We start from the raw sequence: 23,566 nt of genomic DNA, 5'->3' as shown, positions 1-23,566 counted from the left end.
GTCATGAGACTGACCATATCACATGTGGACATTAGGCATCTGCAGTTCCTCCGATAATATGCTATGGAAGGAGAGAATGTATGGATGAAACACGGCACAGCAGAGCATGTGATGCTGAAAATCTGCCTGCTTCACAAAATCAATCCTCTCCGTCTCAAAACAATCACTTAAAAATGTGTACATGTCGATTAAATATCTTTATAAGAGTCTTTTCAGAAGATCCAATAATCTACACTACAGTCAACTGTTTTATAATCTCCCTGTTCAATAATTTAGCAAACGGGCTATTCCTCTATCCCCTGATATGATCTTATGTAAGAAATGTGTCTGTTTTTCTTCTGCTGAGGGACTTCCTAATGCTGAGTAAGTGTCTTCAGAAAACTCGCATAAAATTCCACTAGCTTTGCAACAAAGCACAGCAGAAGTATCCTTAAATATAATTCACACTCATAGAATGTAGCTATGATTTGATTTCAAAGTTATATCTGACGAAAATAATAAAAGACAACTCTGAAAAACAAATAACAGATATGTAAAGAAGAACCTGCATTCAAACACTGAGACAACTAACCAGTCTCTAAAATAGAATTTTAAAACCATCTGCATCTTTAATCATGACAACGTTTCCTGTTACTTATTCTAAAACCACCATCTCCCAGTTATTTACTCAGGCTGTTTAAACAGAGGTGTTGTGTTTAAAGACGTCAGTCAATTAAGTGTTGAAATAACTTGTCAAGGCGTCAGTAGGTCTGCTTACAAACTCGTGCACTGTAAAAGCAAACGGTACATAAACTAGAAAAAAGCCAAGGTCAACAAAATGTGCACATCAAATTTGTGTTTTATTGCAACAGATTGGAGACTGGTAAAAAAAACACACACATTTTTAAATTACAATGAAACATAAAGATTATCAATGTCTCTTTAAATACTATTTTATTTTGATAGTTTAGACCGGAAGCCAGAGAAGTCATGTTGCCGCCAGCTCCACGACCTCTTTTCAAGCAGGAGATTCATGTTTGTCTCGGGGGGCGGGACTATAAAGGCTCGCTTTGAAAGCTGATTGGATGAAACGTCGTGAGTGGCGGCTCCAAGATCCAACTGACATCCGGGACAGAAACTACTGTTGCCTGCCAGAACCAGTCCAGCAGGCAAAGTACTGTAGTTTAGCTCGTGTTTGGGCCTTAGCTGTCCGCTTATTCACCATTTACGAACTCACAACAAAGCACATAAATTATGTTTGATCAAGTTCTGCGTTATTATCATTATGTCACCACAGCAGTATCAAAGCAGGGCGTGTTTGACGCTAGTTTACCATGTAACAAAATGTTTTGAGTGTAAAACAAGCAAATACAGAAATAAAGTCATTGAGTTTTAGCCTATCTGTCTGAAAACATCTCAGCCACATTTCAAGCTGTTAACCGACAAGCCGCGATCAGAAAAACAACCGTCTACTCACACTTTCCGTCACCTTCTCGTTGACCGTGGGTAAAGGAGTTTTTGTTGACATCTTGTCGGGTTCCTTCCTTAAACTGCTGTGATCTGATGTCCAAAATCCAGTCCAGCCTCCCAAAGCCAGCAAATACTAATGTGCTCTGCAGCTCTCTCCGGAAAACGGTCTCGGCATGGATCGTGACGATTCTCCCAGACCGGACGTGTTTGTGCCGAGCACCTGAGCTCGTAGGAAGAACAAACAAACCTAGCTAAACAGAGCTTCCATGTCACAGTAACGTCCAATCCACATCCCGACACCAAATCAAATCAGAGTCCATTAGAGTCAGCGAGGAAAACTAAACTAACGTGAAGGCGCTGGCGGTCGGTACAAAAATAGCCGAAACCTTCCCTTTTCCACGAACCCAGTTCGGATTCACCAGAACCGATATGGAGGGTCACAGGCGGTAGTTCGGAGGAAAGAAGGCCCGTCTCCAGAAGGCAGAAACACCCGCAGACTGGTCCGTTTCTTCCATCTCCTGCGGACTAAAGTGAAGCAGTTCTGACTGTTTTAGGTGGGACCAAAATGGCTACTGAGCGGCTGGGCTGGATTAGGCTGCGTTCACGGACCCAGCGCACCGTCCGACATTACAAACTCGTGAATCACTGAAGGGCTGAAAGAGACTATTTCATCACGATGTTACAAGTGAAACAATGGTTTTCATGTGAAAACACGGAATTAACAGCACACAAAAAGTAAAATATTTTTATTCAAACTGGCGTGTTGGCAGTCGTGTTTTTTTTTTTTTTTTTTTTTTATAATTACTCTCTTACCCTTCAAATTAATCAACTTAGTTTTTGAAACGTTGCAGATAAACTAATGTGAAAGTTTATCAGCTTCTTGACTGATGTGTTCCCCACGGTTCCTTGAAGGCACCACGTCCGTGTTTAACTGAGCGGGTAGAGAAACTTACTGACCCCGGTCCCACCGGACCGCTGAGTCCAACCAGAACCGCCGCGAGCCAAGAGGAAACTGCAACGTGACTCACTTCAAAAGGAAGCCAGCTGCGTGCGTGACGCAGACGGAAGTAAACCCGCGTGAAGACTCAAGCACCCTGACCTACCTCACCTGTGAAGACTCAAGCACCCTGACCTACCTCACCTGTGAAGACTCAAGCACCCTGACCTACCTCACCTGTGAAGACTCTTTTAGCATCCGAACCCCAAGAAAGTCAAACTTGACCCAAAAATGAGCGTGTCTGAACAGCCTTCATCTTACAGCACATTTATACATCTTCTGCCGGTTTTCCCAGCATTAACTGGGTAATGGACTCAGCACTGTTCACAAGTCATCCTGTAGGAAACACAAGAAGTGTGGTGGATAGCAAAACATTTTTATTGACTGGAAAAATACAATAAGCACCCCCCTTTCCCCAAAACAAAGGAGAAAAAAAGATGCAAATCAAAATGATCCCCACAACACGTGATTAAACCCCCGAGCACGTTCATTTAGTCAACTGAATACATGTCAGGATTACAGTTACTGTGCAGCAGGAAAAGCGCTACAGAAGTCATGCCACAAAGCAGAAGGGAGTCTGGGAGGAGAGGAGCAAAAGGCAAACTATTCCATACATCATACAGAGCGTTATGAGTCAAAGCATCATCATACAAATCAGTCTTAGATTGCATCTATGTCGATGTCATCCTCCTCCTTCTCCGGTGTTTCTGGTTTCACCGTCTCCACCTTCAGCTCGCGGGCAGAGGACGAATACACCACCTGCAGAACAGCAGATTTAAGGAACTTCATCTTCACTCGGACGGACACGGCGGCTCAACCTGAAGGGCCAAGATTAAACACCCTGACAGGTTTGTATAAAATAGGACCATTTAGGGCACTGGTCAAAGTCAAGGCCCAGGGGCCGGATCCGGCCCTCCAGATTATTCAATTTTATCATCATTAATGACCCGATGTCATCTTGTGCTCATTTCCAACTTGTATAATTTTGACAAAATATATTTTATTGAGAGTAAAATATTAAAGTTATTTAAGGTTTAAATTGATTTATTCTGGAATAATATTCCTGCCTTTTTATTATTCAGAATTATATTAAAAAGCTAGTTTTAAAATGTGTCATTCTGTTAGCTTTTACGAGTATTTTGGCATTTACTAAGATTTTTTAGGTTATTTTGGAGTTTAGCTAATATTTCAGCTACATGCTAGCTGTTTTGGCTAATTTAGGCTGTTTTCAGTTTGTGATATTTTGAAGTTTAGCTTTTTTGTTCAGCTATATGCTAGCTATTTTGGCTAACCAAGTTTTTTTTTTTTTTTTAGGCTAATTTGGCAGTTAGCGAATATTTTAGCTGGCTATCAACTTCAGTGATTTCAGCTATTAGCTTCAGCATCTTTAGCAGCCAAATTCAGCTTACAGCATTCACACTAGTATTATCACAGGTAATGCTCTATGTCTAGTTCATTATTAGTTAAAAAGTTACGGTTTTAAAGTTTTAAAAATGTGGTTTTAGAGTGTTCAATAAATGTTTATCCTGTTCGGCCCGCGACCTAAGGTGTGTTTTGGATTTTGGTCCGTTGTGCGATCGAGTTTGACACCTGGTTTAATGACACTACATGGAAACGCTTTACTACAGCCAGAAGTGACTCTGGACTGCAATCACACTGGATACAGCCTTGAGCACTGAAGTGATGTTGCATTAGCAATCTTTTAAGAACCACCCTGATGAAAATTGTGTTTTTAACATGTTCTTGTAGCATGGAGGACATGCATAAAGAAATTAAGGTTAAAACAGCATTTCTGAGTCTTTTACCCTCTCAGGGCAGGAGTTACAGATGCAACAGCTAAATGCTAAGTAGCATTACTACCCCATATGATCATTGTCCCAATATCATTTCCTTCTGTTAATTAAACTGAATTTGGTCCTGAGAGGGTTATGCATCGTGATCAGATGTAGACACTACAATCAGCAGACCACAGTCTCCCTGCTCTGCTCCATTCTGATTCATCCACTTGCAGACAAATAGATCCATGAAAGTCTCAGTTTTCCTCATCTGAGCTGGAATCTGGATCAAAACTGTTCGGTTGGATAGCTCAGATATTTCTCACTATTTTAGTCGAACTAGTAATGTACTACTAAGCTAGCAGGAGAGCACGTGAAATATGGAGGATGGTGGTGAGGGCGATAGCTCAGATGAATTTTTGCTGAATTCCTGCCGCTCTGCAGAAACTATGTCCTAGAAAATGACACATTTCTCTTTGAATTTGTCTTAAAGGGATAATCATAATTAAAAGAACACTGGGAAACCTTTGAAAATAGATCAGCAAATGGTCTCAATAATATTTAAACAGAACCTAAAGCTCCGACATGTTCCCACCCACAAACAAGCGGACTGACTCCTGAGATACATCTCAGCTTTTCTCTACTATTCATGTGATGCACATTTTCAACTCCTAGTGGCATCTGCATTTAAACTGTACCTCCACATTTTCATCATCTTCCTCCTCCTCTTCTTCACTCCCCTCACTCTCCTCTTCTGCCTCCTTCAACCATTTCACAAAAGGAGCAGCCTTGGCATGAATTTCTTTGGCAAGTTCCTTGGAGACATATTTCTTAGAAACCTGGAGCAGAAAATTCAAGAAAGTTCATTTTGTATACAAATGTGTTTGTCTGCCAATTAATGTGAAATGCGATCTTTGACGTTACAATCCTCGGACCTTCTCTGCCCAGGATAAGATGACGTCCTCTTCCAGCAGGTCAGCGTCATACAGGTCTTTCAGGATGATGGCGACACGTGGTAGCAGCTGGACCTGATGCAGTTTCACAACACACTCAAAGCCTCCCATCAGGTACTTCTGGGCCTTTTTGTTGTTATGACAGAACTGAGGAAAGAGTTCACAAGCCGTGAGAGGGGAAGAGCAGGAAAAAACAGTCTAACATCTAGACTGTTTAAAACTAGCATGATGAGCTGGGAGTAGAGCTGACGGAGAATGAGTAGGAGGTTTGCATCAAAAATATTCATAGTAGTTCAATAAACGCCAGACTTGCTCTTATTCAATTTAAGGTTCTGCATAGACTTCATTTTTCTCCCACTAAGCTGAAGATTTATAAGGATAAATCAGACATGTGTGAAATGTTTGAAGGATCCAGGCACTTGGTCACATCTATTTTTTCAATGTCAGAAATTAACAACTTTTGGAACTCTGTTTTTGATTTTCTGTCACAGGCCATGGATAGGAAAGTACCAGTATGTGCTCTTACTGCAATACTGGGAATCACAGAACCTGGTTGGGTATGTTCAAAGAATGAGACAAAATCATTTCTCTCTGTACTCTACTGGCAAGAAAGGTATTGTTGATGTGCTGGAAGTCTGACAAACGTAATGCACTTCATTTAGAGAAGATCAGATGCACACTAATACAACAAGATGCATATTTTAAAATATGGAAACCAGTTATTACCCTACTGGACAAACTCAAGTGAATGATGCTCTGTACTCTATTTTACTGCCTAGATTACATTATTGTGTACCACCATGCTGTTGTTCGTTTTATGTTCTTGTTAAACTGAAAACCATAAAAATTATATAAAAGAAAATAAAAAAATAGTATAATAGTTTAAAAATAGGTGTGTGCATTAGAGAGTGGTCTTCTCATCTTCCGGAGTGAACACAAAAACTGTTTCAATCCATGAAAAAAAGGTGTTGCAGTAAGTCATCAAACTAAGTGACAGAGTTGGAAGTACCGCTGAAAGCATCCGTCATGCAGATGCAGCTCCTGCAGTGGATGGTCAAGCTCACCGTACTGGGAGACTCTGAATGATCTCATGAACCCAGACGTGGAGAAGGGATTACTAATGCTTTGTAGAGCTCTTCAAAATAAATAAACCTAATCTCTCAACATCATCCATGTCTTCCATGGACAGCCAATACAAGACAGTAGCTACTCCCACAAACATCTCGAGCACGTGTCAAAGTCGAGGCCCGGATCCGGCCCTCCAGATCACTTTATCTCATCGTTATTAATGTCCCGATGTTACCTTGAGTTTATTTCTAACTTGTATAATTTTGACAAAATGTATTTTTATGGAGAGTAAAATATTGAAAGTTATTTTAAGGTTTAAGTTGATTTATTCTGGAATAATATTCCTGCCTTTTTATTATTCATAATTATGTTAAAAGTTCGTTTTAAATATTGGCACTCAGGTTTTTTTTTTTTTTTTTACGTTTTTAAGGCATTTCACTAACATTTGTTTCAGCCTTTTTTAACTATCAGCACTAGCATCTTCAGTGGCTAAATTCAGCTTAGAGCATTCACACTAGCATTATCACAGGTAATGTTATTTATGTAGTTCATAATTATGTTAAAAAGTTACAGTTTTAAAGTTTTAAAAATGTAGTGTTAGAGTGTTCAATAAATGTTTATCCTGTTCGGTCCACGACCTAAGGCGTGTTTGTGTTTTGGCCCCTTGTGCGATCGAGTTTGACACTCCTGATCTTGAGCATCAACTTTATGAAAACATTTTTAGAAAAGCGTCCAGCAGTGACTATGACGCACATCGAAAGGGAGGCGTCCAATGTGAGTTTGATTTGGTGTGGACACAGAATTAGACTTTAGTCCAAACTTTCTGCTCTCTACTCTGATTCTCTCTCTGTAAGCTGATATTTCTTTACTCAGTCTGGTACCAGTCAGTAATTCTTAAGTGACGGTATTAATCTGTAGAGCACTGGCCAACAACTCACTCTCAGGAAGTGGCGTTTGTACTTCTTGATCTGGTCACGGATGTTTTCATCAAATAACAGCTCACTGAGGATGAGGGGGCCCATGGCCTTCACATCCAGACGCTCTGCTTCAGCCAAGATCTCCTTATCGGCCGCATCGATGGTTCCACTCTCCTTCTTTTGCTAAGGACAGACAGAAATGGATATTGGGGAAAATATACATGTATTTTGAATCTCTGAATTAAATCTCAAACAACACATTAATAAAGTGAATCATTCTAAACATCACTCCTTCAATCTAATGTCTGGGAGCTGCACATCACATGTGGAACAGCATTGAAAGACATCCTCCCCTCCAGCAGCGCATCATTAGCATAAACATGAACAATGATTTAGAACAAGCTTCTCAGATCTGTATCTAATACCTTTGTTAGGAGAGCAGAAGGTGGATAATAGAGGTATCCATCCAATTTAAAACTGGATTAGATGAAACTTTAACTGAACCGGTTTGAAAGTTACATTTTATCTCCCTGTTCAAGCCAAATGGCTTTAATAAAATAAAAAGCCCTTTTCCCTCTTTTGCTTTCTTCCTTCCCCTCAGGGATGCGTGTCAACTGAATGAGGACAATCCACTCATTGTTACAGTGTGGAAACTCCAGAGTGCTGCAGCACATTCAAGTGTCTATATATCAAACTGATCCCATGATTGTACTGTTCTCCGATCCAACACTCACTTTAACAAAGCTGTAGAACAGGTTGACCCTCTCCTCCAAAGGTTTCTCCAGGTCATCGCTCAACGTGAGGTTCTTGGCGTGGTCGCTGATCTCCTCCATACGACGCCTCTGTGCCTCCTCTGTAGTCTCCTCCGCCCAGTCTTCGTCGTCATCATCCCGATCCTGAGCAACAGGACAACAAATGGAACAGGGAATTAGATGTATGGAGCAGGACATCAACCAGCCGGCACAGCGAGCATCAGGAAGCACGCTCACTTCTAGGATAACTGGGAACTTTGAAAAGGAGAACCAGAGGGTCTGTGAGGAGAACACATTCCTCATTGTCCTCAATGGTCCTGCCTGCCTCCAGATATGACTGGAGAAGAAAGTTAGGTCCACAGAGAAAGAAGAAGATCTGAAACACCCATGAACACTCCTGGCTAATGCTTAGGGGCTCATGGGAGTTTGCACAACTGTTACAAAGAAGTTCTGTGGATTTGGGGATGTCCAGCTGCTCTGTGTGACAGACCTGCTGGACTCAGGAAAACCGTGTCACCTGGAGAACTGCGTCTCTGAGCAGCTTCAGGACAGTTTGAACCGGCTTTTGAACATGGAAATGCCGCTCCGCACTCCCAACAGTCCTCTGAACCCGCGCTAAAGATTATGTGAATTCACGTTTCCAATCATGTCCAGACTAAATAAAGACCGATGTTATTCCAACATATTTACCTGCAGCCAAGATGCAGATTACTGCATGGATTTAAAAAATTATGAGGGAACAGTCACTTCAAAATATTAATAATGAAAACACGTTGAGAGCATCATCTCGTTCTATGCAGCATCTTTGATTGTTTACAAAGGAACTCTATTTCTTCTTCTACAACCATTTCCTGCATTTTAGACAGTTCTGTAGATCAACATGATTTTTCCCAATCAAACTTGTGGTGCATGTAAATGTTTGTTATGATCTGATAAAGTTTTTCAGGCCCATGTGAACAGTTCTATTCTAATCTGATCTCATCGAGGACATTTTGCACACATGAACAGAGCTAATGTTGTGAAAGAGGAGTTTCCCTGCTGGCTCCATCTAAAAATCACAGCTTCAGCCTGAAGTAGACCCACCACAGCTTCAGGAGCATTAAAGCTGTCCTGGTTTCCCGCCTCGCCGCTGCTCGAGCCGTTCTCCTTATCCTTTTTGCGGTTCTTCTTCTCTTTCTCCTTCTTAGCAGATGCAGATCCACTATCGGTGCTCTCTGTCATTAAAAAAAGAAAAGGTCATCAAAAATCTTGATAGACATTTCCTCTGAAGCCTTTAGCCGGTCATGGCCTTCACCTGTTTAGAAGTCTCACCTGGTGGATTTTTGAGGATGAATGTGCAGAGTTTGTGTCGAGTGTCTAGCATGCCGCGGTACCCACAGGCCTTACAGGAAGTGCCGATGGTTTGTTTCTTGGGATTGACATGCTGGCAAACAAAACAAAAAAAACACACCAATGAATCCTGAAAAGATGCAAACTCAGAGGTAATACTACTCATTCACTAAATATTTGTATTCAGAGAGTTTCAAACTAAGCCTAAATGTTTTGTTTTAAACTTTATTGGTGCTTTGCTATAAAAAGAACCAACAAAATACCATGTTTTCTACCGAGGCGAAGTTATAGTTGGATATTTGGGGGATTTCTTCATGCTTTGAAGCTATTTTACACTATAAAAATGTAAAAAGCCATTCAAATCCAGTCTAAAGTGCTGAGCCTGATGGTCTTTGATGGGGAATGGTATTCTAAAGTGGTTTGAGGTCCGTTGGTGAAACGGCCTCAAAGCTATTGAAGAAATTCCCTGAATATCTGTCCAATCTCCCACCAACTTCACCTCGGTGTGTTTTCAGCTGAATTGAACTCCTCCCCCCCCCATCTGTTCTGAAAGTGGCAGAAGCACGTCTGAAGGAAGCAGTAAAGCGTTACCAGGTCGGTTTCGGGGTTGTCACACTCGGCACACAGCACAAATTTTTTGATGAACCCATCGAGCATATCCTGCAGCTTGTTCGCCTCGTGGGATCCGTTGACGATGTAACGATCATTTTTGGTATCAAACTGGGTTTGAGCACCAAGTTCACAACCAAAAAATTTGGTTGGGTCTGCAGAGAACAGCAGAATTAACAAAAGGAAACGGTACATTTGGCAGAAATGCAGAAGACGGGACTCACATGTTGGAGGCCTGTTAAGAGCCTTGGCAACATCAACCATGTTGACAATGACCGTCTTGATTCCATTTCCTTTGCCTTCAACCTGAGAAATAAAAATTTATCCATGAACATTTTCACTCAGAGCTACAACTATCACCAACATTTAAACGACCCTGAATTTATTCTATTTACTAAAGTGAGATCACATCAGAGCTGAGAATTAGGGCTGGGTTAAAGAAAGAAAGAAAAGTAGGTTTGAATTGATTTAAGCTCAACAGGTTAATAATCGATTCAGCACATGAAGCTAAAGTCCGCTAGCTTGATGCTAACGTTTAATGGAATTTCCCATAGGACAGCTAATGCTAAACATCCATTCTGACTAAATGAACGTATTCATAAACTCAGACATGAATTTTACAAACTCTTTGAAGGAAATGTTTTTTTAAATAACCATTTGTGGTCTAAAACAGCGATTTTTGCTCATACTTTCTTCTTCTAGATTAAGGTGTACTGCTATAGCATGATCTCCACCTAGTGGTCAAACTGAAACGTCCTCCAGGAGAAGCAGAACAATGTTTCCAATGTTAATGATCTGAACATTTTAGTTAGAACTTCTCCTTTAGAGAATCCATGTAACACTGGATGATATTAACAATCTCATTATTTCACTGATACATTTACAGTATGTGAACTGGATCAGATTAATATCAATATATTCAAAACATACAGTAGATTATTAATGTATTTCTAAACAAATGTGTATAAATGTGTAAACTGTCTAAACTCAAAAATGAATAGAAGAATTGAAAAAAATGTGAATCAAACCAATTCAGGCTCTTGTGAATGAAATCGAATCATTTCTGGAAATTATAACGATACCCAGCCCAACTGAGAATTTAAAACACCTTATTGAATCTTAAAGAACAGACAGGGTCCTGTTACCTTGGCAATCAGACGGGGCATCTTGTACCGATAGAACTGGTCTGACACGCTGCGGTTGACGTTGACAGACATTTTGGCTGAATGTTAGTACTATCAGTAAGGTAAAAGGATCTTGGTTGGGGATTTTTCGGGATCTTCTGTCTGGAAAAGAGGGGATGACATAAACAACTGCAAGCGCGCTCGGCCTCTGACATGAAAAATGTTGTGCCGCTGTGGCTGCAAGCTCCTTGCTTGAAGGCTAGATTTCCTCCACACAGGTTCCAACTGCTGCGCAACAGCTCTGAAAGGAGAGAGGGACAAACATCCATTTTTAATAAAGCCAGCAACACAAGCGGCTCCCACCAACCTGCACGGACTATGAAGAGAATCCACACAAAAAGCACAAATTCTAGCCGCTGGCGTTCTCTCCAATCAGAAGGTCTTCTCAAAAATATGAACAGTACTGAACTGGTTTTGACAGGAAACAGAGCATCACTGGCTGCAGTACTGTAGGCCGTTCTGAGCTGAACCCAGGGTGGCTTAGGCCGAACTGGATAAGCAATACAAAACCCGCTCCAGAATGGAATGATTTAGCCCCCTTTTGTGTCCACATGCACACAAAAGTTGCTTTGTTGAAGCCTTTTGTCTTTTTCTTGGGCCTCTGGCTTTGCTCCTGTACGGCCTGCTCTTTTTAAGAGGTCAAAAACATGAGGCCTCGCTGTCCCCCCTCTCCCCGATGACTGCCGCGGCTCAGGGGGCTTTTCTGACCAGACAAACGCGGAATAAAGCGAAGCCTCGTAAAAAGAGACGCTCATGACTGCAGAGGGAGAATTTCACAAAGATTGACACTGTTTACCACGGATGCTAACTAGCTTAGCAGGCAGCTTTGCGCAGACTGCGTCATCCAGCCACTGCACACGAGTGACGAGGCTGGGAGACGCCATTTTGATAGAGGGGCTCAGAAAATGTAGCGTATTGCTTAAGAATTCAAACACGAGGACGGGGACCGTCTCGGTTACAGCGCACAGTTGGGCTGAGAAACGCGGAAAACATTTAATCAGGACTTACCGTTTTCGCAAAACAAAGACATAAACACAACGCTGCTCGTCCTATTGCCGCAGTGAACGGTGGTCGGTAGCTTGTGCTGTATTGATTGAAGCAGGCTCTGCTGATGGTGGTATGCCTCTGAAAGATGCGCAGTGAAGCTCTGGAAGCGTCTGAACAGAGCGGAGGTCAGTCTCAGAGACAGGCGGCTTTTCTGGAACGCCCTGGCGGAGCGGGAACCTGCGGGAGGAAGCGTGCGTTACAGGAGTCATGCGGGGCATCAGCAGGTGTGACAGCCAGGCCCCGTCATTGTTACCAGCTCCGGCGTCACGTACAGCTAAAGGTGACACGGATCCGTCTAAATGTTCACAATGACCATTTTAGTTTCAACTGCCAGCCCCAACCCACGCGAGTTCAGTCAACCACCGTGAAAAATGTGAATGTGGACGATTAAAATTAAAGTCTAAAACCGTCCAAAAGCAACCATTACACATATGTATAAATAAACAGAAACATCTAAAAAGACTCGACAGAATTATCAAGGCAATACACGAAAGCGACGTCACTTTAGTTAGCACTGTTAGCTAAAAAACACTCGACGGGATTTGACGAAGATCGTCCGATTAATTACCATCGCTCAGATCGGGTTTCAAACTACATGTTCTCCTGTAGAAACACGTCTACATGAGTGTAATCCAGTCTAACACAAGCCCGGGAAAATGTTGAGAAGTCATTTAAGACATACCTCTCGAATGTTCTGAGAAATGAAGCTACTCGCGACGCATTTACGGACCACTGTGGAGTTAGCAGACACAGCGACGTCTGCAACTTCCGGCCGCGGGTTTTCTTATAAAATAAAAGTCTGTCATCGGTGTGTTCTCCGTGTGCTTTTATTTGATACAAACAAACCGTGCCGTATGTTTGATTACCTATTGTGTTTTTTACGTTTATTTTTGATTACTTATTAAAAAAAAAACCTAAATAAATTAACAATTTTAATGAATTTCAGAACTTTTTCATTTATTTAACATGGTTAGCTAGACTAGTTTCACTGCAACAAACTTTACTTATTTTAGTTGAATTTAAAAAAAGAAAGAAAAACAGACTATATATATATATATATATATATATATATATATATATATATATATATATATATATATATATATATATATATATATATATATATATCTTGTTGACATGTTGCAAGTCTTTTTCCAGCTGTTTAGCGAGCTTGAAGGCTGATTTCTTTGCCTGGTTAAGTCCAGCGTAGGTTTCTCCGAGGTTTTTCTTGCCTTCCTGACGAGGGTTTGCAGCTGGCTGGTCAGCGAGGTGATTTCCTGGACTTTAAGATTGGAGAGATTCTGTTTGAAAGAGCTCTTCTCAACCGCAGAAACTCTGAGATGGCACAAGGACATTTTTTTATTCATCTTCTTGGCCGCTTTATCTTTTTCGGAGTCGCGGGGGTGCCGGAGCCTAACCCGGCTTCTCATGGGTGAAGGCAGCGTTTACCCTGGACAGGTCGCCAGTCTGTGGCAGAGCTTCATTGTGGCAAGGCTCCCTCCAGGAGTCCACCCAGAGTACCTCAAGTCTCTGGATGCTTTCGGAGTGTCTTGGCTGAGACATCTCTGCAGCATCGCGTGGCAGACATGAACCGAACCACTAGACTGGGATGTTCATCCCCTTTTCAAGAAAGGTGATCGGAGGGTGTGTTCCAACTACCAATCACACTCCTCAGCCTCCCTGGGACAGTCTATGCCAGGGTACTGGAGAGTAGAGTCCGTCCGATAGTCAAACCTCAGATCCAAGAACAACAATGCGGTTTCCGTGCTGGTCATGGACTGTTGGACCAGCTCTACACCCTCTTCAGGGTACTGGAGGGTTCATGGGAGTTCGCTTATCCAGTCCATATGTAGCTAGTGGATTTGGAGAAGGTGTTCGACCACGTCCCTGGATGTGGTCAAACTCTGAGTAGAGCCTCTTCTCCTCCACATTGAGAGGAGCCAGTTGAGGTGGCTCAGGCATCTGGTCTGGATGTCTCCTGGACTCCTCCCTGGAGAGGTGTTCCAGGCATGTCCCACTGGGTGGCGGCCCCGGGGAAGACCCAGGACACGCTGGAGAGCCTACGTCTCTTGCCTGGGAACACCTCAATGCTCACCTCAAAGCTGGAGGCGGTGGCCGGGGAGAGGGAAGTCTGGACATCTTAAGTTAGACTGCTGCCCCCGCGACCCGGTCTATGATGAGCGCAAGACGATGGATGGATGACTGTTTGTGATTCATATGTTTATTTTTTTAAAACTCTTCCACAATCTCTCTGCATTTATCTGGACTTGGAACCGGCACAAGAGGGCACTGGATTGTGAACCCCTTGTGGTTGCATTACACCCCCCCCCACACACACATATAGATAAAGCCCCCGTTTGTGATGTGTATATACTTAAACAACACAAATGTTTTAACTTAAAAAAGGAGAGGGGTTATTTAGGCATCGTATTAAATAAAACAAAGCTTTAAATACTGAGTATAGTGGTACTTATCAGCAGATGCTGGCTGGATCTTTTTCAGATGTTTGACCCACGTTTGTCCAAATTTAACGCATGTGCTGGAGAAAGATCATGTGTGCTTTTGTTCTGAAAGGGTAACGGAAGTTAAAAGTTCCACTTGATAGAATCTGGCGCTCATTTTCTGACGTCACGACGCTGTACGTGCCGAGCTGCTTCCTCCACCAGCAGCAAACAGCAACAGAGAAAATGGTGAGTATGAAATGGCGATAGGGCCTCCATTTGATGAATTTCCAGCAAAACTCAAGCGCTTTTTAAAAAACAAGTATCCCACGCGTGAGTCAAAATCAGGAGGGGCGGGTCGTGTTTTCGAGGTGTCCACTGTGGAGGTTTTGGGGCGTGTGACTGTTTCAAGATGGATCTCCGATCACATGACAGCCGGGCAGTTTAGTCTCCGAAATGACAATTCTTCAAGTTGCAGTCACTTCCTTCTTTAAAAGCAGCCTTTCACCCCCCCGCTCTGATGTTTTGGTCTGACCCGCATCTGATTTGTTTCTGAAACAAGTTAGCGCGATAAGCTAACAGCCAAAAGTTGGTCTGGACTCCAGGATTTCAATAAACCAGGTTTCAGGTTAATGTACTACAGCAGGACTCATTCATCCGTCTGTTCCGAACACTAATCGATGTTTATTTGTAAAGAATCAAACTGAACTCGTCCTTCATTTGCTTTAATGATGTTTGCATTTGCTTTCTCATCCAAGTTCTTGCTTATTTCACTAACCACCCACCATAACTGATTCTGCCACATTTATTTATTTGCTGTATGTTTTTGAATGATTAATTTCTGTCTGTTCGTTTACTTTTAATTCTAATTTCAGTTTTCCCCTCTTGTCCCAACCTTTTTTCTACCCCCTCCCTCCTTTGTGTTATTTACCCCACGTTCTGATCACGCCGTGTCCTTATCCACATGCACATGCCCCTTTCTGCCCTGTCTCACCCATTCTCCACGTCTCCCACACCTTTCCTTCCACCAACCAGGCCGGTCACCGGGTAAGTGGGCAGTTTTTACCGCTCCTCCACCTGCTCCACCTGCTCCACCTGCTCCACCTGCGGTGTGTTCGAGGTCGGCCTTTCTGCTCAAATGACTGCTGCTGGCTCAACAGCTCAAATGCTGAGGGACCTTAAAACACTAACAAAAGCAGAAATAAAGGTCACAAAGGAAACAGTTGGACCCGTATTATTTAATCCTGCAGGCTTTGAGGCCTTCTCACCTCTGACATTTATAAATGTGAACTGACAGTAAGGCTAACAGAATTAGTAAAAAGCCCAGAAGCTGAGACGAAACAGAACCACTTTTGACCATTTCAGTACAGAAACATCACTGTGTTACTGTAAAGCAGGGGTCCCCAAACCTTTTCTTAGAGGTTCCAATAACCGTTCTCTTCTCTGACGGAGGGGCCGGGTCGGTTTGTAGGCCAACAGAAGCAAAAATTACAGGGTGTATCTAAACGTCAACATTGAAAGTTCTCCAGAAAGCCACACATAGCCGATTATTAAAAACCCTTTCTGGGATCTTCACAGTAAAATATCAGAAAATTAATAATGAAAAAACAACACTTGCAGAAGTGCGGAATAAACGTTTGATCCGTTGCATGGCCAGACTGAGGGAAAAAAAACTTGATAGCTGTTATTTCAAAATTAGACTTTTTTAAAGCTCTTTTGGCAAATTGGGAGTTTAGCTAATGTTTTAGCAGTATGCTAGCTGTTTGTCAAATTAGACTTCTTGTTTCTAGAGATTGTTTATCTGTACGTAAAAGTGACCAGAGAAATGACCCACTCGGATCAGATTTTGAACTATTAGCTGTTTTTTTTTTTTTTTTTTAATGTGACTCTGCCAATTTAGTCGGGATGTGTATATATGCGAAATATCCCAAGTTTTATGCACAATTTTTCACTTTTCGATACCTATCCCAAGTAAACACAAAGTTGTTCATGTCTCATAACACAACAAAAACCTCTAGGCCAACTGAACTTATAAAACAAGCTGGTTCTCGCTAAATCTTAACTAATTAATTAAATATAATCCTTTTAGCATTTTAAATTGATACAAGTATTGCCAAACAAAATATCACAATATATCGTCAGATTGATTTTCTCCTTACATCCCTAGTTTTTAGCTAAAATGAAGCAGCAGGGTGGAATAAACGTTTGATGCGGGTCTCGATCGCACGGCCCGCCTGCTCTTCAGGCTTCATCTCTGTTATCGTTCAGGGGGCCGGGCCAAATGTGGAGGCGGGCCGGATTCGGCCCGTGGGCCGTAGTTTGGGGACCCCTGCTGTAAAGCAACAGAACAATGCTAGAGGTTTCCTGTGGTCTCAGTTTGACTTTTTACTGCTCAAACTAGATGTTAGTTTCTATGTTTACTTGGGATCTGTGAGTTCTTTGGCTTTTTCTCTGGACAAAGTTTTACATTTTTACTGACCCGTCCTGCTAAGATCCAGAAGCAGCTCTGACGAGTCTGAAATCCAACTGCCTGCATCCCCTTCATCCTGTCCATCAGTGGCTGTTGGCGTAGCCTTCATGGGCCAGTTGGATTCCAGACGCGTGGAGCTGGTGTCTTTATACTCACAGACGTTTCTGAGCTGTTCGAGTGCAGTGAATGGAGGTCTGATTGTCTGTGCTGTTCTGGTAATGGGGATCAGGGCATCGTGATGTGGAAGTCACTAACAGGTGCCGCCGTTCTCCATGTGCTCACGCCGTCCACGCTTAACCCGCTCTGTGTCTGTGTGATGCTGTCAGTTGGTCCTGGTTTTAGGTGACCTGCACATCCCGCACCGCTGCAACACACTGCCTGCAAAGTTCAAGAAGCTGCTGGTTCCAGGAAAGATCCAGCACATCCTCTGCACAGGGAACCTCTGCACCAAGGAGAGCTACGACTACCTGAAGACGCTGGCTGGAGATGTCCACATCGTCCGAGGAGACTTTGATGAGGTCTGTCGGTGCTGGAGACTTACTGTTCTATCCTCACTGCATACGGCTATGTGGACAAAAAGACTGAGTTAAAGCAGTGTTTGTCAACCAGTGCACTACCATGCACATGTGGTAAATGACTCTGTTTCACCTGACCGGCCTAAAACCATTAACTGTTAGAAGTAGTGCTGCCACAAACGATTATTTTAATAGTCGACTAATCACTGATTATTTTTTCAGATTAGTCGACTAATCGTGTCATGCATGAACTGGATGTAAAACATCTTAACCATCATTCGCTTTAAACTAACTAAAAACTAGATCTATAGCATTACCTGTGATAATGCTAGTGTGAATGTTGCAAGCTAATTGTGACCGCTGAAGATGCTAAAGCTGATAGCTGAAATCACTGAAGCTGAAATCACTGAAGCTGAAATCACTGAACCTGATACCCAGCTAAAATATTAGTTAATGCCAAATTAGCCTTAAAACTGAAAAAAAACTAAATTAGCCTAAATAGCTAGCATGTAGCGGAAATATTAGCTAAACTCTAAAATAGCCTAAAAAACCTTAATAAATGCCAGAATAGTCCATAAATCTAGCAGAATGCCATTAGAACTTTAAACTTTACTACAGTCTGACTCCACATAATATAAAGTAATAACTAATCGACTATTAAATTAGTCGTCGACTATTTTGATAGTCGATTAGTCGACTAATCGTGGCAGCTCTAGTTAGAATACACTTGTTGAAAGGAAAGATGGTGGAATTAGTTTTTATTTAGGGATACATTTACTCAAAGTCTACAGATTTAATTTAAAACAATTTAGTATAATTAGCTTATCAGCCTAAAACCCCCAACACCTTTTCTGTTAATTTTATGTAACAGCTCATAATTTTGTTGATAAATTTCCTATTTTTTCAGCTTACATTACTTTTTCTTCTAGAAAACATTTGGATATAAAAAGGATAACCAGTGAGTTTGTGAACTGAATCCTGAATCTGGATGTTTTGGTTCCAGAAAGTGGGAGGATCAAGTTTTGAAGGTTTTCACTCGGTTCAAAGGCTTGATGCTGATGACCGAGTTTCAGTTTGTCTTTGTCGTCTCCTGAAGTCCTTCTGTCCCCCCTCCCTCAGAACCTTAATTACCCGGAGCAGAAGGTGGTCACGGTGGGCCAGTTCAAGATCGGCCTGATCCACGGCCACCAGGTGATCCCGTGGGGCGACATGGCCAGCCTGGCTCTGCTCCAGAGACAGCTGGACGTGGACATCCTCATCTCTGGGCACACGCACAAGTTTGAGGCCTTTGAGAATGAAAACAAGTTCTACATCAACCCGGGTTCTGCCACTGGAGCCTACAATGCACTGGAACGGTAGGAGTCCGTGTGAGGCGCTGGAACCGCGAAGCAGCAGTCCGGACTGTTTGCCTCATGGCTGACGGTCAAACCTTCATTCTGGAGGCTGCTGGCTTCCATCTTTGAAAACACTAGACAGTCCTTCAGCTCCTGTCATGGCAGAAACTAGAAAACATGACAGTGTTGTAGGTAGATGTGTAGATCAGTGTTTTTCAACCTTTTTTGAGCCAAGGCACACTTTTTCCATGAAAAAAATCCCGCGGCACACTAGCATCCAAAAAGGTAAAAAATTAGTCTGTATTGATGTACATTCCCTCCACAATCTAGTGTACATTTTTTTATATAAGTGGGAAGCATCATTAATCAATTTGCTCAAGTTAAACGTATATCTTGTCAAAACAGTCTACATTTATTATCATTAATGAATGATTTAAAAAAAAATCTAAAAAAAAAATACTTCTATATAATCAGTTTTTAAGAATGTTTTTTTCTCTTTTTTAAATACTTCCAAAACTATCAGACAACATAAAAACGCTGTTCTTTTCTTGTTTCCCTCCACAATAGTGATGAGAATTCTGGCTCAAAATTCAATTCTTTTGCATTCGTTTTCCTATAACAGCGGCTCTTTTGGCTACCAAATGGATTTTTAGGTTGTTGTTTGCTTTGTTTGATTCATTATAAACTACTAGATAAGATTATGCACAAAATCCAAGATGTAAATATGTTTTTATTCATATAAAGTGTAAATTATGTATATGCTGTTATTTATCCCTTACAGAAAGAATGTGTAAAATTAATGGTAAAAGAACTAACAATTAACTATTCAGTTTTTAACTCACTTTTTAAACACATCTGAAGTGAACAACACAAAACTCTGCAACCACAATCCAAATACAAATTAAAATGTCCAAAAACCACTAAATCAAGACTTTTATTCACATTGACATTAAGAAAGACGAAAGAGTTTCAGCTTTGAGGATGTAATCTGATTCTTCTCTCAGTGATGATCTGCTCTGTTTTAGAGAAGATTCTCTCAGTTCTCAGGTGTCTGGACAGGTTTATTGTGGAGCCATAAATATATACAGAATATATATCCATCCATCTTCTTGACCGCTTCTTCCCTTTCGGGGTCGCGGGGGTGCCGGAGCCTATCCCGGCTACTGAAGGGCGAAGGCGGGGTACACCCTGGACAGGTCGCCAGTCTGTCTCAGGGCCTCAATCACACAAATTCACTCTCACATTCACACCTAGGAACAATTTAGAGTCACCAATTAACCTATGAAGCATGTTTTTGGACGGTGGGAGGAAGCCGGAGTCCCCGGTGAGAACCCACACATGCACGGGGAGAACATGCAAACTCCACACAGAAAGGTCCCAGCCGGGATTTGAACCGGGGCCTTCTCGCTGTGAGGCGAGAGCGCTAACCACTTGCGCCACCGTGCAGCCCAGAATATATATACATATAGAATATTTCCTGCAGACAGTTCCTTCATGCTATCAAAAAAAGTCAAATGATTCCAGTTTTTATCTTCTTTTTCTTTTCATTTTCTTTACATTTTGTATTGATGTTTTCTCTCTATCTCTCTACCTATTTGGCTCTTGCGCTGCTGAACGTGTAAGCCCCTCCCCCTCCACCCAGCGCTCAGCGCGCGCACTTAACCCAATGCATCATGGGGGCTGTAGTGCATAAACTCACGCAGATGCCGGCTTATTGTCGTTTCTGAGCTTCATTCTTTTGTTCACTTTTTAAACTGTCTGACGTCGGATCCCGCTGGAAGCTACACCGCTAAACACGAGCTTTAGCTGTTATTTTAGTTGGAACTGAGAGACTTTATGAGCCGAATCAAAACAAGGAAGTGAGGACGTTAAGCACTTCTGATTGGTCAGATTGATGACATGTGATCAAGCCTCCAACAATGATTGGCAGAGACAGCTGAAGGGGGAGGGACTTTCCTAAAGCTGAGTTTGAGGCTAGTTTTGCGGCTGGATTACGGTAATATCATTCTGATTAGTCATTTATAGAATCAAAGAAATATTTCTTTTAGGATCTTGCATATTCCAAACTATCCAGTGTTAAATCAGTGCCGTTTGGATGAACACAGAGCTGATAGTGATGGTAAATGTTTTAGATACGTGAAAATGGGAAATTTCCCACGGCACACCAGACCATCTCTCACGGAACACTAGTGTGCCGCGGCACACTGGTTGAAAAACACTGGTGTAGAAAGGGTCTGCACGCTCAATTCCTCTCTGCTGTCTGACAGTCGGCATGAAGGTGTGAGCAGTTCCTGGCGTTCTGACAGAAAAGACGACTCAGTGTTTGCTCATTATGGCACGTGTTTGATGAACTGATGTCTTGGGAAACAATGCTGTGTGTTCTCTCCCAACAGAAACATCATCCCCTCTTTTGTATTAATGGACATCCAGGCGTCCACAGTGGTGACCTACGTTTATCAGCTGATCGGGGACGACGTCAAAGTGGAGAGAATCGAGTACAAGAAGTCTTGAGAGGGAGGCGAGCGTGACGCTCAAGAGCTCTGTGTACCATTTCATTCCTGTCCAGCAGGGGGCAGTAAACCACCAGTCCTCCCAATGCTGCTGCTGTAACACTTGTGTTTTTCACCTTGAAGCAGCAGTGCAACATTTTGTTTATAAGTCATCAGCTTTGCTGCATCATTCACATTTTTGCTCTTAAACTAAATATGTACTCCCCCATTATGCCCCATTATGTTATTGTACATTTAAGCTCTTTAGTTTTCAGCTGTTTCTCATTGTTTCCACAATAAAAGTCTAATTTTTCCTTATGAGTTGGTTTCATTCCAAATGTCAAACTCTGGGGTTTTCTCTGCTGTAGTTTAGTAAAGCTGATCATTCCAGAAATTCATTTCCTTCACAGAATAAAACCAGCAGAGCGGTGGAGATTCAAAGCAGCTCCTGCATGTCAAACGCAGCAAACTGTCTGTCAGTGTGAGTCCGTAAACGAGGAGAATCCAACCCTTTGATAAATAAAACCTTAAATAAAAACTGAACAGCTGTCACCCTGCACAGCGGAGCTTTTTGTGGTTACACCATGGGAGCCCAAAGGGGGGCCAGCAGGCCAGATTTGGCCCACCAAGTCATGGCTGCGGAATCCATGGAGTGTTTAGTTCAAACTCGTTTCCCATTGATTCTCTATGAGGTCCAAAACTCTACGGCTGTAATATACTCTAGGCCTCTGGATGGCGCTGTTAGCACTTTCTTTGCCTGTGTCTTTGGGTGAAATAACCCACAAGGAGCCTTCACGGTCACTTCTGATGCTTTTAGGGGCCTTTTCTCAGCTAGCCAAGATGGAGCGACAACGGCAAACAGATAAAGTCAAAGAGCAGATCCACGTCTCTCATTAGGATCCCAGTTTGATGTTTATTTGAAGAAAGCTTGTTTTAGCTTGCCCTGGTTTTTCAATGTAAAATGTCCAGTGAGACCTCTCTGTTAAAGGTTTAAAGACAAATGTTATTTACTTTTTATTCTTTCTAATGTGTGTTAACTTAATGAATACAGAATCAAAATACATAAATTAAACCATATTCTTTGTTTTCTCCTTTTATTTCATGACATAAAAAAACATTGTATTTGGCCTGAGACTGGGATCCCATTTAGATTTTCCCCCTTTGAGTGAAAAAAGATTGAGCACCCCTGGTCTACACAGATGAAGACCAGGGTCTCGTTTCAAGAAACAGGTTTTGTTGAAACTCTGAGTTTGTGAACTCCGAGTTCAGGAAAACTGAGTTTCTGGTTTCAGAAACGGAGATAAAGTGGGTAAAACCAAACCCATTTCAAGAAATGGGTTAAGCTGAACCCAGAATCAATCACTATGGTAACTGAGTCTTTAAACGAAACCTGGTCGGTAGCAGGTTTTCTTCAGGAAACTCAGAGTTCTCTGTGGTCTCCGCCCCTTTTTAAAGTGAAAGATGTTCAAATATGAGTTCCTCATTAACATTTAGAGAACATTCACGTTAGAGACGTCACGTTTCCACCACTCAGAAACCAAAATGTTCATTCATAGAGGATCATGTAGAGAGGAGGCTGATTAATCCAGAGGAAATGTTATTTACGTCGGTAGAGGATTTGGAGGACACGAGTCGACTGACTGCAGTTTCCTGATTCATTTTTATTTAGCGATACGATACCGCTTTCCATTTCGGTTGAAAGTTTTTTTCGGAAAAGAAGAATTTAACTGGCAATCTAGGTTTTTTTTTTCTTTTTAAACCCTTAACAACGGAAACCTTTAAACCTTAAACACTGGAGACGCCTGTCAAAACATCTACCATGCTGAGAGAGACAGATCAAATGTTAGCGCGGTGGTCAGCGTGGCCATTTTCCAATGCAAAGATTGGGGGTTTGTGTCTCACTGTGGTGAAGTTTTAATACACTAAAAATGTGAGTGATTGTTATTTAATTCGTGAGAATTAAATTAAAATAAATACTTATTTTAACATATTCCAGGCAGCTACAGTGTTTCTTTTTTGAGTGATATTCGTGGGTGTGTGTCTGCGCTCAAAACAGTCATTCATGCGGTTACGGAGATTACTGGTTAAATTATTGACAGATCAAAAATCATTTCTTACTTAACAAGTGACAACATGACCTTCCTCACATTATTTAGTTCTTCTCCTGAATTAAAATGATTCAATTGTAGACGTACGCATTAACTCTGAAGATATTTTCTCTCTGTTTTACCGCTGCA

The 23,566-nt window shown here is 41.9% G+C and overlaps 3 protein-coding genes across 18 annotated transcripts in view; 1 reads left to right on the top strand and 2 right to left on the bottom strand.

Moving 5' to 3' along the window:
- Positions 1 to 2,650, bottom strand: part of mark3a (MAP/microtubule affinity-regulating kinase 3a) — a 42,708-nt gene extending 40,058 nt beyond the window's left edge. For 2 of the 13 annotated variants that reach the window (XR_002918053.2, XM_024261992.2), the window contains exon 1: positions 1,457 to 2,539. Coding sequence is in view for 10 of the 13 variants with exons in the window: in XM_024261992.2 (XP_024117760.1) it covers positions 1,457 to 1,507 (51 nt within the window). In the remaining 3 variants the exon portion in view is untranslated. Of the gene's footprint in view, positions 1 to 1,456 lie in introns of all 13 variants that reach the window. The other 11 variants (XR_002917882.2, XR_002918220.2, XM_024298102.2 and 8 more) reach the window with 11 other exon arrangements.
- Positions 2,651 to 2,801: 151 nt separating this feature from the next.
- Positions 2,802 to 12,910, bottom strand: eif5 (eukaryotic translation initiation factor 5). 3 transcript variants are annotated; one of them, XM_024296890.2, is made up of 13 exons: positions 12,763 to 12,910; positions 12,042 to 12,257; positions 11,226 to 11,274; positions 10,995 to 11,135; positions 10,074 to 10,155; positions 9,832 to 10,004; positions 9,223 to 9,334; positions 8,995 to 9,125; positions 7,894 to 8,055; positions 7,181 to 7,342; positions 5,157 to 5,321; positions 4,920 to 5,060; positions 2,802 to 3,205 (listed from the first exon to the last, which is right to left on the bottom strand). In XM_024296890.2, exons 4-13 carry the CDS (start codon positions 11,064 to 11,066, stop codon positions 3,107 to 3,109), a joined length of 1,299 nt encoding a protein of 432 aa, XP_024152658.1. In that variant the 5' UTR covers positions 11,067 to 11,135; positions 11,226 to 11,274; positions 12,042 to 12,257; positions 12,763 to 12,910; the 3' UTR covers positions 2,802 to 3,106. The 3 variants fall into 3 exon arrangements, with proteins under 3 accessions (XP_024152658.1, XP_024151103.1, XP_024151901.1); XM_024295335.2 differs by having other exon boundaries at positions 10,995 to 11,274; XM_024296133.2 differs by having other exon boundaries at positions 10,995 to 11,274; positions 12,649 to 12,845.
- A 1,730-nt stretch (positions 12,911 to 14,640) lies between these two features.
- On the top strand, positions 14,641 to 21,647 carry vps29 (VPS29 retromer complex component). 2 transcript variants are annotated; one of them, XM_024293446.2, is made up of 5 exons: positions 14,641 to 14,770; positions 15,557 to 15,568; positions 17,318 to 17,509; positions 18,626 to 18,861; positions 21,234 to 21,647. In XM_024293446.2, the coding sequence occupies exons 1-5, from the start codon at positions 14,768 to 14,770 to the stop codon at positions 21,349 to 21,351; spliced, it is 561 nt and encodes a 186-aa protein (XP_024149214.1). In that variant the 5' UTR covers positions 14,641 to 14,767; the 3' UTR covers positions 21,352 to 21,647. The 2 variants fall into 2 exon arrangements, with proteins under 2 accessions (XP_024149214.1, XP_024149957.1); XM_024294189.1 differs by lacking the exon at positions 15,557 to 15,568 and having other exon boundaries at positions 14,643 to 14,770.
- The last annotated feature ends 1,919 nt before the right edge of the window (positions 21,648 to 23,566 follow it).

Source organism: Oryzias melastigma, linkage group LG22 (assembly GCF_002922805.2).
Source record: "Oryzias melastigma strain HK-1 linkage group LG22, ASM292280v2, whole genome shotgun sequence".
NCBI lineage: Eukaryota > Metazoa > Chordata > Actinopteri > Beloniformes > Adrianichthyidae > Oryzias > Oryzias melastigma.
The sequence above is the reverse complement of the archived record's forward strand: the minus strand, read 5'-3'. Positions and strand labels throughout refer to the sequence as shown.